The sequence below is a fragment of the Phyllobates terribilis genome, unplaced genomic scaffold (assembly GCF_046119375.1).
Source record: "Phyllobates terribilis strain yellow unplaced genomic scaffold, ASM4611937v1 Scaffold_2__4_contigs__length_985480577, whole genome shotgun sequence".
Lineage (NCBI taxonomy): Eukaryota > Metazoa > Chordata > Amphibia > Anura > Dendrobatidae > Phyllobates > Phyllobates terribilis.
In genome coordinates, this window is record NW_027362762.1 from 90867745 (window position 1) to 90888101 (window position 20357).

Sequence of the window (20357 nt, forward strand, 5' to 3'; positions counted from 1 at the left end):
GAACCCCAATAACACGGCAGCAAGTGTTGACTGTGCAGACGGCACTTCCGAGCGCCAACTGGCGGTGTTGGAGCTCAGGGATAATACTGAAAACAGAGGAGCCAGAGGTGTAATTGGAGCAACTTTAAAATCTGTAGTGGTGATAATGTGGACAGAGCAGGAGAAATTGCCGTCCACACAGCAGGGGAACAGCTGACGTTACTGAACCCCAATAACACGGCAGCAAGTGTTGACTGTGCAGACGGCACTTCCGAGCGCCAACTGGCGGTGTTGGAGCTCAGGGATTACAGTTCAGGTGGTAGAAACATGAACACAACAGGAGACCTGGATACTGTTGCCAACCAATTATTTATTGTGTAAGAGGACTGGCAAATTCATGAGAGATCCAGGCCTTGTTCATTTTGAGAAAAGTAAGCCGGTCAACGTTATCGGAGGATAGTCGCATGCGACGGTCTGTTAGTACACCACCTGCGGCACTAAAGACGCGTTCCGATAATACACTAGCAGCAGGGCAAGCTAGCACCTCCAATGCATACTGACTAAGCTCTGGCCATGTATCCAGCTTACTGACCCAAAACTTGAAGGGAGAAGAGCCGTCTGGGAGTACACTAAGAGGGCAAGACATGTAGTCTGTCACCATCTGACGGAAACGTTGCCTCCTGCTGACTGGAGCCGTCTGTGATGGTGTAGACATTTGTGGCGGCGGGGACACAAAACTTTGCCACATTTCGGCCATACTGGTCTTGCCTTGTGCTGAGGCGCTGCTTCTGCTCCCTCTTTGTGCAGAGCTTCCTCCACTGCCTCGACGCACTGAACTGCTTTGTAAAGCACTAGCAGCACTGCTCTCGGTTGGAATGGAGAACATGATGGAATGCACCAGTGCGTCTTGGTACTCCCGCATTTTACGCTCCCGGTTCAACGGTGTTATGAGGCTTTGTAAGTTGTCCCGGTAGCGAGGATCTAGGAGGGTGGACACCCAATAATCAGCCGTGTTGAGAATGTGGGTGATGCGGCAGTCATTTCTCAGGCATTGCAGCATGAAATCAACAATGTGCTGCAGACTGTCAACTGGCCAAGAAACTCTGTCCCCTGCTTGAGGCGTGATCTCTGCCTGCTCTGCATCACCCCACCCTCGCTCTAGATACTGACTACTAGAGCATTGTGTACTTCCCTCCTCTGGACAGATGTCTTCCTCATCCATTGACTCCTCTTCATCCTCCTCACAAAGTGTCCCCTGCCTAGGCCTTTGTGAGGAACCACGTTGCGCAGACTGTAGAGAAGCAGATGGCATTTGTGACTCCTCATCCTCCACCTCTTCCAAAACCTCGTCCCTTAGTGCTTGCAGTGTTTTTTCAAGCAGGCAGATAAGGGGGATAGTCATGCTGACTAGTGCATCATCTGCACTCGCCATCCGCGTGGAATAATCGAAGGCACGCAAAACGTGGCAAATGTCCTTCATAGAGGCCCACTCAGTGGTGGTGAAGTGTGAACGGCGCGCACTGCGACTTGTTTGCGCCTGCTGCAGCTGGTACTCCATTACTGCTGCCTGCTGCTCACACAACCTCTCCAATATATGTAGCGTTGAATTCCACCTGTTGGGTAGGTCACATATGATGCGATGTTTCGGAAGATGTAATCGGCGCTGCAGAGCTGCAATGCGTGATCTTGCGTTGCTGGAACGCCGCAAGTGAGCGCACTCTATGCGGACCTTGTGAAGCAGTGCATCAAGATCCAGATAGTCCCTCAAAAAACTCTGCACGACCAAGTTGAGCACATGTGCCAGACATGGGATGTGAGTGAGGTTGCCTAGGCCCAGAGCTGCCACCAGATTTCGGCCATTGTCACACACTACCATGCCTGGCTGGAGATTCGCTGGCACAAACCACACGTCGCTCTGCTGCTTGATGGCATTCCAGAGCTCCTGCGCTGTGTGGCTTAGATTCCCCAAAGAAATTAATTTTAATACGGCCTGTTGACGTTTGGCCACGGCTGTGCTCATATCGGTCATCATAACAGGTAACCGTTCACGGGTCGATGTGGAGGTAGACCGTGACGGCTCCTGCAGCGCTGATTCAGAGGAACTGGAGTATGAGGAGGAGTCAATGTGTACAGACTGGATTCCTGCAATCCTTGGAGTTGGCAGAACACGTACAGCGCCACTCTCAAGATCTGTACCCGGCTCTACAACATTTACCCAATGGGCAGTGAGGGAAAGGTATCATCCCTGTCCATGCTTACTGGTCCACGCATCGGTGGTCAGGTGGACCTTGCCACTGACGGCGTTTTGTAGCGCATGTTTAATTTTTCCCTCCACATGATGTTGCAGGGCAGGGACGGCTTGCCTGCTGAAATAAAAGCGGCTGGGCACGTTGTGTTGTGGGACTGCCAATGCCATAAAGTTACGGAAGGTGTCAGTCTCCACCAGCCTGAATGATAGCATTTCAAGGGCCAGTAGTTTAGCAATGCCAGCATTCAGAGCCTGTGCTCGGGGGTGGTTTGCCGAGTATGGGCGCCTTTTCTCCCATGCCTGTGCTAACGATGGCTGTAGACTGGCCTGGGAGTGTGAGGATGACTGGGAAAGTGGTGCTGTGGGTGGAATTACACTGTGTCTCTGTACAACAGTGCCAAAGATTCTTCCATGGCGATCCTGTGAGGAAGCCGAACCAGCTGTGTGTGAGCTGGAGGAAGAGGCTACAACACGAGCTGAACAGGTGGTAGGTGGCGCTGTAGGTTGGCCTAGGTCTTCAGTGTGTTTTTGTAACTCCACCACGTGCTTGGTCCGCACGTGTTTCCACATATTTTTGGTATTGAGGTTGCTGACACTTTTCCCTCTTTTCACCTTCTGATTACACAGCTTGCATTTGACAAAGCAAATGTCATCTGCAACTGTGTCAAAAAAGGACCAGGCACTGCAAGTCTTGGGAGCGCCCGCTTTGGATTTTGGAAGAGCCATGCTCCTAATGGGTGCCGAAGTGGAGGCTACAGGCAACCAAGTCTGCCCCCTCCCTCTCCCTCCTTTTTGGGCTGTTCGGGGAATCTCTTCCTCAGAGCTGCTCCCACCACCTTCCTGTCCCTCACACCATGATGGGTCAAGGACCTCATCATCTACACCACCCTCTTCAAACAACTGCTTCTCCTGGGTAGTCTCGACAGCACAGTACGCACCAGAAAGTGGCACCTGAGTCTCATCATCAGATGCGTACTGAGGTGTGCTGCTGACCATAGGCACTGGCCCACCCGCCTCTTCAGATTCAGAGAGACAAAACGGTTGCGCATCACTGCATGCTACCTCTTCTTCAAATTCTCGAATTCTGCTTGGCTGGCCCCCTCTTTCCAAGCCAAGAGATTCAGAGAACAGAAGTAAAGATGGCTCCTGTCCAGGGCTCTCTGACTGCCTGGGCAATTTGGCAGGTGGTGAAGAGACAGATGGGTGCTCTTCAGTGCTCAGGACCTGAGAGGATCTGGAACTAATTGAAGTCGATGCGTTAGCTGCCATCCATCCGACAACGGCTTCAATTTGGTCCTCCCGCAGCAGTGGGGTACGGCTAGCTCCTACAAAGCTGCGCATAAAGGACTGTTCCCTGGTAAAACTGGGGGATGCTGAGTCACTGGTGCCCGCAGCAGGCACAGAATCCCCACGTCCTCTCCCTGCAGGCACAGAATCCTCATGTCCTCTCCCTGCAGGCACAGAATCCCCATGTCCTCTCCCTGCAGGCACAGAATCCCCACGTCCTCTCCCTGCAGGCACAGAATCCCCACGTCCTCTCCCTGCAGGCACAGAATCCCCACGTCCTCTCCCTGCAGGCACAGAATCCCCACGTCCTCTCCCTGCAGGCACAGAATCCTCATGTCCTCTCCCTGCAGAAACTCCACGCCCACGACCACATGCCTTACTCCCTGCCTTCTTCATCTTGGTAGACTGATAAAGATAGGCAGAAAAGTACTAAGGGCTTAGTGTGCTTATTCCTGGACAGCTGCTAACCGGTATAAGAAACACTAATTTTATAAAGTGTGGACTAGACTTTAATATGAGCTAATGTGGCCTACACAACTGTAAAGTGGAGTGTTTGGTGAACTTTATTTAGGTTTTTTTTGTCACAAAAAGACACTGGATGTGCCCAAAGATGTAATACCGATAGTATCACAAACTTTTTGTAGCTATTACAATGTAGGAAGGTAACCTACAATGCAATAGATGAGGCTACAAAAAATAGGCTAATACTAATCTGGCTGGGGCTGCAGGGCCCAATGCTGCAGAAAGGCTCCTCTAACTACTCCTATATAGTGTGTTTGGAACCAATGTAGCTGAATACGGATGGAACCACCACACTAATAGGAGAAATCAGGAAAAATTATGAATTAGCAAAAAAGGACAATGTATGAGGCAGTGACACACACTGAGTGCACTACAACCAGACGTGGCTGAAGCACACACTACAGGGTGAGCTGCACTCACACACAGAGACCTTGCAGACAGCGGTGAACCGCTCAGAGAACTGTGCACTAGCGCTGCAAGGCACGGCGATTTATTAAGTAGGTTGGGTAAAGCAGAATAGACCAAATAGGTAGCTAAAACTGTCCCTCAGAACAACAGCGTCCTATCCCTAACTGAATTCACAGCAGAGTGAGCTCAAAATGGCGGCGGCGGCTTTTATAGTGCATCATGACATCATTTCAGCAGCCAATCACAGCCATGCCATTAGTTAAGATGCCTACATGCCTAACAGGATGTGCCCACACTTCTTAGGATCCTCACTGGCTGAATAAAATGAAACTGGCTCATTGCATTATGGGAACTTCCAATTCCGGTATACGATATTGCAAAAGTATCGGAATTCCAATGCCGCGAATATCGGCCGATACCTGATATTTCAGTATCGGAATGCTCAACACTAGTCATGAGGCCATATAATGGGGATATCGTCTACATGTCAACTATAAATTATGTGATTTCCCGTGTTCTGACAATGGTTTGTTTTAAATTGTATCCACACTTTGTTGGCTTTACTCTATGAATAAGGGCGCACTGTGCGCCAGAAACGCGTCAGAGTGACCAGGCCATCACCAGATCATGGTTTTTAACATTATGGACAATCAATAAAGCCTGAAGATTTTTTTATGCATCGGAGGAGCGCGGGAGCACTGAAACTGTCCGGATTGGTAGATATAGACAGCTCTCATTGCTGAGAAGACCTCTGCTGACAGACTGCAGCGATGGCTGGTTCCCTAGGCAAAGGCCAATAAACTATAGAAATAATTTTTTTAATAAATAAATTGCAAACTTGTTCGTTTGACCAAGCACTTGGCACTGTTAACATTTAAGATAAGACAACCTTTTTAAAGAGTTTGTTTTGGAGTGGGGGGCACCACTGTCGTAGAGCTCCTCGTATCTTTATGCATTACATAAACCACCATTCTTCCATATGACCTCCATGTAATGCAATATTTATAGTCTTTTAGGTTTCTATGGACGTGTATAATAGTGATTCCCAATCATACCTGAGTAGAGGTGTTCCCGAAAACTGCTGTGAGCACGGTCACTTTTGCAGTTGGGATTTACCACCCCTATAACCAGTATTATTGTAAATATAGGTTCCTCTGGACTAGAAAATTTTATGGCATTTCGACATCTGTATCTAAAGAATAATCGCTTTGTCTCATTGCAGCGCCAGAAGGCCGTCAACCTGAACGTTGCGATTGCCGACCTCAGTAATGACTTCCTGATGGGATCCAACCTGCCCAATAGGATTGATGTCAGTGTTATACCAGAACATATCCGCTCTCACTTTTCCTGGGATGGAAAGTACATACAGATCAGTGGGATCCATGCTGACTGTCCTGATGACCTGGTAGGTGATTAGCAGAAGCAGGTATTACATGCTGCTACCCTTTTGTTCTCAGAGTAGTTTTGCACAGAACGTGTCTATGAAGTTTTTTTTATTTCAATACTTGGTAAAGTGAAATTGTTACCAGGACACACGTTCCTTTTAATTCAGGGCATTTGTAAAATTCCCAATTTTCATTCATAGTTACATAGGCAAAAGAAAGGAAAAGAAGACATCGGTCCATCAAGGTCAACCTTTCTCCACCAGTTCTACATTTTCTATCGCGATTATCTATAACCCACAATGCCATTTGTTGTGAGAAAAGAATCCAGTCCCTTTTTTTAAAAGCTGTTATAGTGTCGGCCATCACTACCTCTTGTGGTCGGCATTCCACAGTCTGACTGTAAAGAACCCTTTCCCGTTTAGGTGCCAGAATCGCCTTTCTTCCACCAGTAATGACTGCCCCCTGGTCCTTAGTATGGTCTTTGGAAGGAATAAGTCATGTGCTGTCCTTTGTACTGACCACACATCTATTTATACATGTAAATGAGATCTCCTCTGAGGTTCTGAGGTGTTTCCCACCTTTGAACTGATTCTTATTTCCGAATATCATTTTTTTTAAAATGTGGATTCAAAACTGGATCCCATATTCTAGATGTGGCCTCACCAGGGAGTATCAGTACGTTGGGATTGCGGGATTTTATTTCTTTTTTTATACATCCTAAAATCTTGTTTGCTTTTGTGGCTGCTGCTTGACATTGAGTACTGCTGCTCAGCTTACTTGTAACCAGAATACCGAAGTCCTTCTGTTCTGTAGTCCCGAGTATACTCCCATTTAATGTATATGTAGCAATAGGATTACTCCGTCCTAGGTGCATTACTCTACATTTATCTACATTAAACCTCATCTGCCAAGTGTTTGCCCATTCAGACTCCTTATCCAGATCGTTCTCTAATATTTTATAATCTTTCTCAAATTTTATTATTCCTCAAATGTTTTACGTCATCAACAAAAACTGTCATTTTACTCTCAATCCCGTCCAGAAGGTCATTAATAAAGAGAATGAAAAGAATTGGTTCTAACACAGATCTTTTTGGTCCCCACTGCTGATTTTAGGCCCATTTAGAGAACGCACCATACTCCGACAGATGATCTTGGGGTAGGGCAGGTCGGAGGTGTTTGGCTGTGACTTTCATCTCTGTCCCTATGGAAAGCTAATGAATGTATATGGCAGAGTCGGCAAAGATGGCTGTTGCCCAAACGTTCATTTGGCAGACTGCTATTTTGTGAATTTCCAGTTTGAGGCTCATCACTTTGCACCCTGCCAGATACGTCATGCCAGTGTCTTTGGAAATAATTTGCAGTGTACACCATACAGCAGCCATGTGGGCGCATCCTCCAGCAGTTTTTACGCTCAGTGGCCTTATGATGAATTAGAATGACAGATTTAGGCTAGGGCTACACGGCTACTTTGACCACAACAGCCGTCACGCAACCAAAGATCTTTCGGTGCCACAGCTACGTTTCGGTGCTGTAGAAGTGAATGGGATTGTATTGCGACCTCCTACACGGCTGTGACAAGCAAGTTGCAAAAAAAACCCACTTGGTTGGATTTTTTGAGACTTATCACTTAGTTAAGGTTTCGCTATGTTATCCCATTCAATTCTATAGCATCGCCATGTAGCAGCACTGAGCGAAGTTTGGTCACAACTTGGATGTAGTGGCCAAAGTCACTATGTATGGCTTCTGTCCTGTGAGAACAAAGGGATCTGACATTGAAATCCTACATTGTGGATCCAACATGCCCCCACTCATGTGACATATCTAACCAGTCCTGTCGAATATTGTGGGGTCATTCAACGTTTTTCTAATGTCCTCAGCTTCATCCTTACAATTTTGCTTGTTAAAGTGAATGATCTTCCACGTGTTATTGTGGCATTCGCTGCGTTGTACATATGTGACGCCTGATTATTTCTATCCTTTTGTAGCTTATTATTTTTTTTTTATGTTCATCTAGGTTCGGGAAGCCGCTTACAAGATCTTCCTTTACCCTAACAGCAGTCAGATGAAATGCTTGGATGAACTGCTCAGCAGTAGAAACGCGTTAGCTCAGCTTGTTGGCTATCCGACATTTGCACACAGAGCATTGCTTGGGACCATGGCAAGAACTCCAGGTAAAATTTTGGTGCGAAAAGTATGTGATCATCACTAGTGATGAGCGTGCGTGCTCGTTTAACCCTTTCACTGAGCACGCTCTGGTGCTTACCGAGTATCTTCGACGTGCTCTTATATTATGTTCCAGTCTCTGCGTCTGCATGATTTATGGCTGTTATGGCAGCCTCAACACATGTGAGGATTACCTAACAAACAGGTAATCCCTGCATGTGTTTAGGCTATCTAACAGCTGTAAATCATGCAGACACTGGGACTCAAACATAATATATGAGCACGCCGAAGATACTCGGCAAGCACCCAAGCATGCTCAGTGAAAGGATTAAACGAGCACGCTCGCTCATCACTAATCATCACCCAACTGAAGTGTCCAGTTCAGTTTGTATTGTTCAGGTCATAGCAAAATGGCGTCTATTGTGTGGCATATGTTTTTGGAAATGGGACTTTAACCCCTTCACGACATCTAACATCCGCAAGTTCCAAAATCAAGATGGCTGCTGTCTCTAACAGCATTTTTTTTGTGTGACACTAACGTTTGCGCTTCCCGCAGTGCTCTGATAAGTATTGCTTATGATCAGAGTCTGCGCCAAGGGACTTTCACAAAGAAAGATATTTTCACAAAGAAACGCAAAAAATACGAACCTAAATTTACCGCTAACATAAAGTACAATGTATCACGAAAAAACAGTCTCAGAATCACCGGGGTCCGTTGAAGCGTTCCAGAGTTATTACCTCTTAAAGTGACATTGGTTAGAATTGTAAAATTTGGTCTGGTCAGGAAGGTGAAAACAGGCTCGGAGGTGAAGGGGTTAGGGGAGATGGATGCCTAAGCTCCACCGGACAGTGACCCCAAATGTAGGCCCCCAATTCTTCATTGCTTTTGTGCCAGTTTTATGTTCAGTTATTTGTCTTTTGTGCCTTTTTTTTTGTTTTTTTTATTTGTACCTTTTTTTTTAATCCATTTATACGAGCTCGTCTGTCTTGTGTTTCGTTTTGTGAGTGGAGTTTATGGATTCCAGATGTTTTCAGCTGATTCTTTATTTGCACCTTATTAAAAAGGCGCAAAATTTAGCTTCATTTTTCTGCGATTCCTCTCTGGCGTATTTTCGAAGATTTTGACGCATGATTTTTATTTTTTTTGCACCAAAAGTCCCAAGACAGTAAAAAAAAGCACATTTTTGACATTGCGCCAAATGAACGAATCGCATGCACCATTTAGATGAATTCTGATAAAGCAGGAAACTGACTTTAAAAAAATGCAAATGAAGAATCTGAGCCATAGTGTCTGCTAAGCTTAACCCTGCAGTCAGAACAGAGGGTACGGGATCAAGAAATATCTATATATTTTTAAAGCTTATTTTGCATGGAGTTCCCGTTAAGACCGAAATAAGAAATTCGTACTTCTCCACTTTATATGATACTATTTTCTTGTCTTTTCTAACTTTGTCTCCTCTTTTTGTCAGAGTCGGTGATGTTGTTTCTTGAAAAATTATCCAGCAAACTAAGAGAACGGTAAGTTGCTATCCTTATTGTGGAGGGACTTATCATGCTGGAAGGGTCTGTTCAAATCTTATAACCTCTTTAAGGCTGGGGCTACACAGTGGTTTCTAGGTGTTCACCATAAGATCACAATGTCATGCATTACATTGGGACTAATGATAGTTGATGTGTTGATGTTGCGACCAGTAAGTTGCCGCAACCAAGGCAGAAATTGAACCCTTCTGGATTTTTGCATGTCCATATTTACTATGATTAGATGAGACTGACAGCACAACATTTGAGTTCTTAAACCCTTCTCAAGATGTGACGTAAAAGTATGTCCCTGGTCCTGTCTCACTGTACGGAGCAGACTAAGGAGCTGAGCCTGCACCATTCCATGTAGATGCCGGCTGTTTTACATAGCTGACATCTTCCTGTAACAGCAGCGGCCAGAGCCCGCTCTGATTGCTGCTTTTTAACTGCTTAAATGCCACTGGCAATCTTTGACAGCAGCGCTTAAAGAGCCCAATCGTTGCTAGGCACAACGACTTACATTGGCCCCCTACAACATGAGCATCAGCAACCATCTTCGTCCTCCTGTGAAGCTCAGCCTGGGGCTCAGATTAACAGGAGAATGTCATTTTCTCTATATACTGCAATCAGGCTCGGACTGGCCCACGGGTGAACAGGAGAATCCTCCGGTAGGCCACCCCTGTAAAGGAGTGCCAATGAGTAGTGCTATTACACTTGATTCACAATTTACAGAAATTGGTATAAAATAATCATTCATTAAACAAGCTAGACAAATTATTATTATATAGAAGCAAAAATAAACTTGTGTACTACAGTCAGGTTATTTTTGCATGTAGCTGAACAGTAGGCCTTAAGAATCAGTGTTACTAGTGGGTCCGACGCGGAGTCTGCAATAAAGATGTATTGCAACATATCTAGTATAAGCGATCAAATGATAGCAAGTTCAAGTTCCCCTAAAGGTGAGTAAAAAAAGAAAATGAAAAGTTTATATATATATATATATATATATAAATTAGAATTGCCCCTGCCCTTTCTTTTGCCATTAAAAGTTAAAAAGTGAAGAAAATGAAAAAAAAAAAGAATGTTTTCGCTGCACCTGTAAAAGTCCAGTCTATCAAATTATAAAATTAGCCCAATTGTTAAACCCATAAGGATTTGCCGTAATGGAAAATCATTGCCAGGTCATTTTTATAGCACAATCATCACCATAAAACAAAACACAATTGCGAATTGTTTGGTTTTTTTGTTTTTATTTCCTTCACAATTTCACCCACCTTAGAATTTATTTTTTCTCTCGTCTCCAGTCATTTGAATGGTAAAATGAGCTACAACTCGTCCCCCAAAAATTAAGCCCTTAAACAGCTATGTTGACTGAAAGTTATGGCTTTTGGAAGGAAAAAGTGAAAGCTGTAAAACAGAGTAAATGTTGCCCAACCACAAATGGCTGTGTAACCCATGCCTTATAGGAAATCCGTCAGCAGGTTTTTTGCTAATTTAATCTGAGAGCAGCTTAATGTAGGGGCCGAGACTTTGATTCCAGCAATGTGTCATTTACTAGACTGCTTGTTGCAGTTTCAATAAAATCATTGTTTTTTTCAGCAGGAGATTACTAGCGGACTAGTTCTCTCGTGCCTCCTAGTCAACTTCTCTGTATAACCCCGCTCATTATTTTTACACCACGTCATTTTTGGTTCGACATTTTGTGTTGATTGGTTTCTTAAAGCGGATTTGTCGCCAGATTTCACAATACAACCTGCATGCTTTAATGAATAGATCTTAGACCTGACGAGACTAGTGTGTTTACTTTGAAAATCCATGTCACAATGGTAATTTAATTCTGATATTAAAATATGTATTGAGTCCAGCTGTAGCTAGTGGGTCCAATGTATTCAGTCTCCGCCCACCAAACCTCACAGCTGCAGCTTCTACTGAGCAATGTGAGATCTCAGCAGGGAGGAGGGACACTTGGGAGCATTAGGTTGTGGAAACTGAGGTTCAACTTTTATAAAGGATTATGCGGTCATTATGTGTATAAAGAAGGTTAGTATATAAGACTCTTCTTCAGAAAAGCCTTTATTTTACTTGCTTATATAGCGCCATAAATTCCAGAGCCCCTATTGGGGCTCACAATCTAGATTCGCTATCAGTATGTCTATGGAGTGTGGGAGGAAACCCAGGAAACCCGGGGAGAACATACAAACTCCTTGTAGGTGTTGTACTTGGTGGTATTTGAACCCAGGACCCCAGTGCTGCTAAGTTGCAGTGCTAACCACTGAACCACCATGCTGCCCCTGAGATTTTAGTATTACGTTTTCATGCTGGGTGTTAAACCATGTGATTTTTTATTTATTTTTTTACAGGACATTGAAAGATTTTGAAATGATGCTGGGAATGAAAATGAAGTTGAACCCCATGAACCCGGTAAGGAGGATTTTATTCTTTCCTCATTCCAATGTATGGCAGCGATATGAAATAAAAACGTGTAAAGTCCAGGCTGTACAGCAAAAAGATTGACGTCATGAAGAACCTCATGTTTTACCGTTCCTTTCTTTCAGTTGTACTTAGTTTTGCTATAACTGTAGAATAAGAAACACACCGCACATCCACAACATATACATTGATCTATTTTGGCTGAGCAAAAATTTACAAAGCTGAACACGAGGTTGTTAGTTCACATTATGATCAGACTATATGAAGCCCACGGCCACGTCACATCGAGCTCTTAGTGGGTCCCTAACCTTAAAGGTGAGGCGATCACCACTGATGCAATCCTACACCAACAGGAGGAGCGACCCAGTGCCCCACAGCATGGATCAAGGATCAAAAAAAGGTTCATTGCGACCTGGCCGTGGGCTTCATACAGTCTGATCAGAATGTTAGCTAAGAACCTCGTGTTCAGCTTTGTACATTTTTGCTCAGCCACAGTAGATCAATGTATGAGTGCTGGGCGTGCTGTCCATGTATTTCTTTATCGTTTCATTGGGGGACACAGGACCATGGGTGTATGCTGTTGTCGCTAGGAGGTTCACACTAGGCAAAAAAAGAAATGGCTCCTCCTCCGCAGTATACACCCGCCTACAGGCACCAAGCTCACCAGTTTAAGCTGTAGGAGCTAGACCTGGATCCTAACTGATCCAACCCTGTTGTGTTTTATTAATTCTTGTTCTTTATTTTCCCCTCACCCATGACAGCACACCTTGAGAGAGAGATCCGCCCCACCAAGGACAGGAAACAGTCTGAAATAAAAGGGTGGTACCTCTCCCTCGCTTCATTTGGTTTCCTGTTTTTGATGGGAACCTGTCTGGAAGAAAGAAGACTTACCTCTGGCTGTTCCGGTGTGGAAGAGCGGGCACTGGCCTGTGCACCGGGTTCCAGTCTCCAGAAGCGCCGTCCGCAGCTCCCCTTGGGTCCTGCGTCCAAGCGGGCGCATACGGTGAGGCAGGCTCCGTCCTCCCGTAGACCGTGGCGCCGTCCTCCCCCCTGTCGTTCCTGTCGGCCGTGCTTCCGACTATGACGCGCCCGACGTCACAGCGCGAGGCACGCTGGGAGAGGCGTGCCAGGTGACGTCAGGGGGCGGCGCCCGATCCAAGATGGCGGCACCCTGTGAAGCGTTCCAGGCCGTTTTTTTTTGGATTGGACCTCCGGCCTGGGAAAGGGGGAGGGCCCATGAACCGGAGAAGGTTCTGGATGGCCCTATTTTAGGGGGGGGTTATCCTGGAAGCGTGGTACGCTTCTGAAGCAAGCCTGATCAGGATAGCCAAGAGCAGCAGCTAACCCTCCACCCCCCCCCCCCCCTCAGCAAACGTAGTGGCAGCCGCAGGAGCAAGGTGTCCAGTGCCTCTGGACCATCCAGAAAGGAATCATCGGTTCCGCTACAGCCTCCGAATCCGGTACCCGTTTGTGACTTCCGGGGGTGAGTGATCTTGGTGAATGTCACCTTTTAGTAATGGGAAGTCTTTTATGTGCTTCATTTTTATAGGAGCCTAAGAAGAGTAGCGCCAAGCAAAAGCACAGATTTTGTGCCCTATGCCAAACTTCCCTCCCCATAGATTGGCAAAAGCCGCTTTGCCCGAACTGCGTTGCTAAAACTATAGCGGAAAATTCCCTGGATTTCGCATCTAATTTAAAGTCTATAGTCCACGCAGAGGTTCAGGGGTCCCTGAAGGGGTTGCTTAGAGGAAAGAAAAGATCCCATAGAGATGTCTCCTCCAACTCTGATTCCTCCCAGTCCGAGGATCATCATCCTCTTCCTCATCGGTAGACCCTGCTTCCCCATTGAGAGTACGGGCAGACTGGTTAGAGCAGTCAGATCAACCATGGGTCTGGGGGAGGAGAAAGTATCCAAATCCCGGGAAGATATTATGTTTGCGGGCCTTGGAGAGAAAAAGAGACGCTCCTTTCCGGTAAACATTAAAATTCAGGGGCTCATTGACCGGGAGTGGAGGAAACAAGAAAGATCAGGGGCCTTACCCTCCTTCTCTAAAAGAAGGTACCCCTTCGAAGAGAAGGACTCTGAGCCTTGGGATAAAATCCCCAAAGTTGACAGGACTGTAGCCAGGTCGTCCAAATAATCTTCCCTGCCCTTGGAGGACTCTGGCGTTCTAAAAGATGCCCTTGATAAAAAGGCTGATTCCTTTCTTTTTTCACACTTGGGAAGCTGCAGCAGGAGGCCTGAAGCCAGCGGTAGCTGGCACCTGTGTGGCAAGATCCCTAATGGCGTGGCTCCAACAGTTGGAGGACCAACTTAAAGATGAAAAGGTCTCTAGGGATAGAATCCTTTCAGGTCTACCCCTAATGCAGGCGGCATCGGCCTTCCTGGCGGACTCTTCAGCAGACTCTGTCAGGCTTTCGGCTAGAGCAGCAGGTCTATCTAATGCTGCCAGACGGGCCTTGTGGCTCAAAGGTTGCCCAGGCGACCTACAGTCAAAGCATAAATTGTGTTCCCTCCCGTGTGACGGTAGACTCCTGTTTGGCCAGAAGTTGGAAGACCTTTTAGCAAAGGCGGGCGATAAGAACAAAGGGTTCCCAGGATTTTCAGGGGACTCAAAAAGGTTTAGTTTTCGGAGGAGGAAATTTAATCGTGGTCGCCCTCCAGGAGACAGGAGAAGATGGGAGACCAAGTCCAAAAAGGAGTCGGGCTATATGTTTGGAGGACCGTCCTCAAATACAAAGAGATCCTCCCAATGACGCCAAGCCACAGGTTGGGGGGAGGCTTTCCCACTTTTTTCTGCTTGGAAAGCAATTACAGCACACCCCTGGATTTTGAACATTGTAAGTGGTGGCCTGAAGATACTGTTCAGCCAGATCCCTTGTCGGACCCTTGTGGTTACCCTCAAAAGGAAGGTCCAGGAATAACAGATAACACTGGAAGCAGAAATATTAGGGCTAGTAAGGAAACGAGTCCTTCTCGAAGTGCCGATACCACAAAGAGGGAAGGGATTCTATTCCCCTCTGTTCATGATTAAAAAAAACAGGTCCTTAAGGACCATAATCAACCTCAGTAGTCTGAACCAGTTAATAGAAAACCAGACTTTCAAGATGGAGTCAGTGAGCTCGGCAGTGAAGCTCTTGCACCACAATTGCTTTATGGCAGTAATAGACCTGAAGGACTCATATTATCACGTCCCAATTCATCCAGACTACCAGAAGTATCTGAGAGTAGCCCTGTTCATTCAGGAAGAGCTGAGGCATTTTCAGTTTGCTGCCCTACCCTTCGGCCTCTCCATAGCCCCGAGAATATTTACAAAACTAATAGCGGAAGTAACAGCCTTTCTACGAATCAAGAACGTAGTGATCGTGCTCTATTTAGACGACTTCTTAATAGTAGGGAAATCAGAAGTCCATTGCTCCAGTCAACTTCTAGAAGTCACAACGGTGTTGCATCAGCTAAGGTGGTTGGTAAATTCCCAAAAGTCAAAACTAACCCCCTCAAGGACTCAGACCTTCCTAGGTCTAATCATGGTCTCTCATCTCCAAGCATTCTTCCTCCCAGAAGACAAGGTCCGCAAATTGATCGTTTTAGTCTTGAAAGCCATGCAATCTCCAGTGATGTCCCTAAGAGAGGCAATATCCCTCCTGGGCTCTATGACAGCCTGTCTCCCAGCAGTCAAATGGACTCAGGGGCATATGAGACTTCTTCAGTGGGAGGTCCTGTCAGCGCAGAGGTCCTTCAACGGGCATTTAGAAAGCAAGTTCTCTCTCTCCCCAGAAGCTGTAGATTCCCTTTTTCATGGTGGACAGACGAGGGAAATCTGACCTCAGGCATACAGTGGTCCAGACCAGTAGATCGGGTGATTACAACCGATGCGAGCAGTTCCGGATGGGGGGGTCATATGGCAGAGCTCTCCATACAGGGTCACGGTACATACCATGAGATGGGGGCATCCTCAAACATAAAAGAGCTTTGGGCAGTAGAGGGATCCTTCATAGGCTTCCTTCCTCACATTCAGGGTCACCACGTCCAGGTCAGGTCCGACAACCGGACATCAGTAGCCTATGTGAATCATCAGGGGGGAACAAGATCACGCTCTCTGATGGCTGTGGCAGACAGAATCCTTCTTCTGGTAGAGCGACACCTCCCATCCCTCAGAGCTCTTCACATAAAGGGGGTAGAAAACGTAAAGGCAGATTTTCTCAGTCGCCATACCCTAAGACAGGGGGAATGGAGCTTAAACCCGGGGGTTTTCCAACAGATTGTCGAGTTATGGGGGCAGCCAGACATAGACCTGTTTGCCACACGAGCAAACAGGAAGGTAGACAGATTCTATTCCTTAAATCCAGCAGAAAATCCCCATGCAGTGGATGCCCTCCAGATCCCTTGGAAGTTCAGGAAGGTGAGGAAGGCGCAAGGGTAATTCTTATAGCCCCTTTTTGGCCCAAGAGGCCTTGGTTCTCCCTGCTTCGACTAATGTCGGTTTCAGATCCCTGGGTTCTACCAGAGAGGCTGGACCTTCTCATTCAGGGACCAGTATTCCACGCCCAAGCCAGAGGTTTCCATCTTGCGGCGTGGAATTTGAGAGGTCACTACTAAGTAGCAAGGGGTTTTCACCAGGGTTAGTCTCTACCTTGCTGGGTAGTAGGAAACCAATAACGACTAAGATTTATAACCGAGTCTGGAGTAAATTCCTAGAATTTATAGATGCCCCATTATCAGACAAGCCTCCAATCAGGGGAATCTTGGAATTTCTGCAAAAGGGGCGTGACCTGGTCTAGCCACAGGGACTCTAAAAGTTCAAGTGTCGGTATTGGGGGCTCTCTATAATTGTAACTTGGCTGGGAACAGGTGGGTCTCGAGGTTTATCAAGTCCTGTGCCAGAGCCAGACCGGTTCGGTCCCTAAGAGTTCCTTCCTGGGACCTGAATTTGGTCTTGAATGCGCTTACCAGTGACCCATTCGAACCCCTACAGGATGTCTCTCCAAAGATCCTCACCCTTAAGACCAACCTCTTAGTGGCCTTAACGTCGGCTCGTAGGGTGGGCGACCTGCAGGCCCTTTCGGTTAATCCTCCCTACACACAAATTTTTGACGATAGGGTCACCTTGCGTCCAGATCCAGCATACCTTCCCAAAGTGGTATCTAGATTTCACTGTAACCAGGAGATTGTACTACCCTCGTTTTGCAGCAATCCTAAGAACCCAGGGGAAGTTAGGTTCCATAACCTAGATGTTAGAAGATCCCTACTACAGTACATTAACATGACTAGTGTATGAAGGAAGGACTATTCCTTGTTCCCGGCCTTTCAGGGGAGTAGGAAAGGTCACGTGGTGTCCAAGGGTACAATTTCTAGGTGGCTTAGGGAGGCCATTTGCTTAGCATATACGTCCACAGGAGTTCCGGCCCCGGACAATGTCAGGGCTCATTCTACCAGAGCCGTCGCAACCTCTTGGGCGGAAAGGGCAGACGTCTCAATCGATCAGATATGTAGAGCTGCTACTTGGTCTACACCATCCACCTTCTTTAAACACTATCGGTTGGATCTGTCCTCCTCTGACCTCACCTTTGGGAGAAGGGTACTTCAGGCGGTGGTCCCTCCCTAGGGTGCTCATAATTCACCAAAATTCTCTCAAGGTGTGCTGTCATGGGTGAGGGGAAAACACCAAGGTTACTTACCGGTAGCTGGTTTTTCCTGAGCCCATGACAGCACCCTTAGTCCCCCCCACCCCCCTATTTTTTCTGTTTCTCACACCCTGGTGTGCACTGTTTTGGGTGTTATATATATATTGTAGGCGTTGGTTATATGCCTAACCTGTTTTGGAGGTCCTCTCAATGCTCTGTAAACAACTGAAGCGAGGGAGAGGTACCGCCCTTTTATTTCAGACGGTTTCCTGTCCTTGGTGGGGCGGATCCCTCTCTCAAGGTGTGCTGTCATGGGCTCTGGAAAAACCGGCTACCGGTAAGTAACCTTGGTGTTTTTCAGATACAGCTCTTCAGGGTTAACAGGGAACACTGCGTCCCATGTTATCCCCATTCTCAAGCGACCGAGAGAGCAGTGTGGCATTTCCCACATCGCCCACCCTCGCACCCGCTGGGTGGGACCTATCCCCTGTCACCTCCAGGTGTCTCAGAGTCATTCCCGGTGGCCAGTCCTTGCCTATTCCCCACCCCAGTCCACTCCTCAGAGCGGCCTGGGAGGGAGACGGTGGTCACTGCGGTGACCTTCCCCCAGATTCTGGGGTCGACACCGTCTCCTGCACTGTCCAGTACCAGTCAGTGCGGGAAGGAGGAAGAGCCAGGATCCCCCCCTATCCACGGAGGACCTCCTGTGACCATCCTCAGAAGGGGAGAGGAAGAAGAGGTATTGGGACCTCTAACAAAGGTAATCCCTCCCACTCCTGCTGCCTTACAACCGCAGCCCCCCAAGTCCCTCAGAACACTGGATATGGCACCGAGCTGCCTGCCAGCGGGTCCTGTAAATCCGTGGATTATTAATGGGGGCATCACACCTCCACCGACGCTCACTTACAGCAGCGCTTCCCTGGCCACGCCCCCTCTCCTCGCATCTTCATGGCATCTCCCGCAGCATGGCATCCCCCTCAGCATGGCATCCCCCACAACCCCTCCTTCTTTTTCCTTTTTGCACGGCAAATCTGCCTGTGCTTTCTCCGTCGGGGAGCGTCTCGGGTGGGGCGTTCCTCTTACCGGCGGGTATACGCCCCCTCCGGCAATCGGCCAATCAGGACCGAGGAGCAATGTGACGCTTCCGCCACACCCACAGTTCTCCCGGGGACCTATCAGCGGCTGGGTTCTTAAGCCCGCCCCCATTCCTTCTGCCTATCAGAGCCTCGGCTCCCCTAGGTTACTCAGGGCAGCACGCTCTGCTCCTGCCCCGCCCCTCTACGCTGCTCTCTGTTCTGGCTCCGGCAGCATCACTCTGTCTGACTGCCTCATCACGCAGCCCTGCTCCTGTCTCCGCAGCTCCGGAGTTTCCGACGGGGGATACGGGACCGTGGACATTCCAGACCGGGTAGGCCCTGCTCTGGCACCTACACACACCCTTTCCTGTCCACAGGCTTCCTCCTCTGCAGTATTACTGGTTAGGCACATATGCCCAAACCCAGGGAGCTTTCTGTCCGTCCCGCTCACACAGTCACATACTACGCCTGTGCTCTTTGCAGTACTAAGTGGCCCGCGGGTCTGGCTTTCTGCTCGACTTGCAAGCCTCCCACCATGCTGGCACCCCAAGATCCCCCTGCCGCCCAGGACGAAGTAACTCTCCCTCCTCCGGAGTGGGCTGTTGCTATGTCCCACTTTGTCTTTGACCTCACCACGGTATCTCAATCTCTGGTGCAGGTCCTAGAACGTTGCCCATGCTATCCACAGCCACCAGTGCTCCGAACGTTCCCACGGACGGTTCGCAAGCACCACTGCCCCCTCCTCCTAAGGGCAGACCGAGGGCACATTCTCAGAAACGGACTCTCACAAGTTCATCTTCCAGCTCTCCAGACTCCAAATTGCCCCCTGCATCTCACACCTCTTCCCCAGAGGTCGCACCGAGATCAGACACGGCATCAGATTCTGACTCTGGATCCGACACGGACCAATATTCTAGAATCCAGGACATGGTTGACAGCCTTATATCGCACGTCAATCAGACTCTGCATGTTAATGAGGACGAGAGCCCTTCTCAGGACTACTCCGTTTCCTTCAAGAGAATCAAGCGCCCGGCACGCACCTTTTCTAACCATTCAGAATTTGATGGTGTCTTTCAGAAACAGTGGGAGCATCCAGAAAAACGCTTCACTGGAAAGAAACAGTTAGACATGTTCTACCACTTTAACCATGACCTCGTCAGCAAATGGACGGAGTCCCCTTCTGTGGATCCTCCTGTCTCTCGGCTAAGACGGTGCTGTCTCTTCCAGATGGTTCCTCACTCAAGGACACTACAGATAGACAGGTTGAGGCCTCGGTTAAAGGCTTCGAGGCTGCTGGCACCTCCCTGTGTCCTTCCTTCGCCTCCACTTGGGTATCAAAAGCAGTCTCCGCATGGGCCAAACAGCTTAGGCAGGGCATCCTAACAGGGGCTTCCCCAGACGATCTGGCTGACCTAGCGGATCAGATCGCCCACGCAGGGAAATATCTGCTCACGGCGTCCCTTGACACCGCTACCTGTTCAGCCCGCGTCTCTAGCAATATCATTGCTATACGTAGAATTCTTTGGCTGAAGGCTTGGAACACCGACACGGCCTCAAAAAAATCACTAACAAATCTCCCATTTCAGGGCTCCAGGCTGTTTGGGTCTAAGTTAGACCAGATCATCGCTGATGCCACTGGGGGCAAGAGCACCTCCCTTCCCCAGCTGAGACTTAATAGCCCCTTTCCTAGGAGACGTTCCCTTCAGTTTCGGTCCT

The 20357-nt window shown here is 47.8% G+C and overlaps 1 protein-coding gene across 1 annotated transcript in view; it reads left to right on the forward strand.

Moving 5' to 3' along the window:
- MIPEP (mitochondrial intermediate peptidase) overlaps positions 1-20357 on the forward strand; it is a 137078-nt gene that overhangs the window by 29569 nt on the left and 87152 nt on the right. Inside the window, exons 6-9 of the mRNA XM_073662209.1 lie at positions 5667-5849; positions 7844-8000; positions 9462-9510; positions 11871-11931. Coding sequence (XP_073518310.1) covers positions 5667-5849; positions 7844-8000; positions 9462-9510; positions 11871-11931 — 450 coding nt within the window. The remainder of the gene's footprint in view (positions 1-5666; positions 5850-7843; positions 8001-9461; positions 9511-11870; positions 11932-20357) is intronic.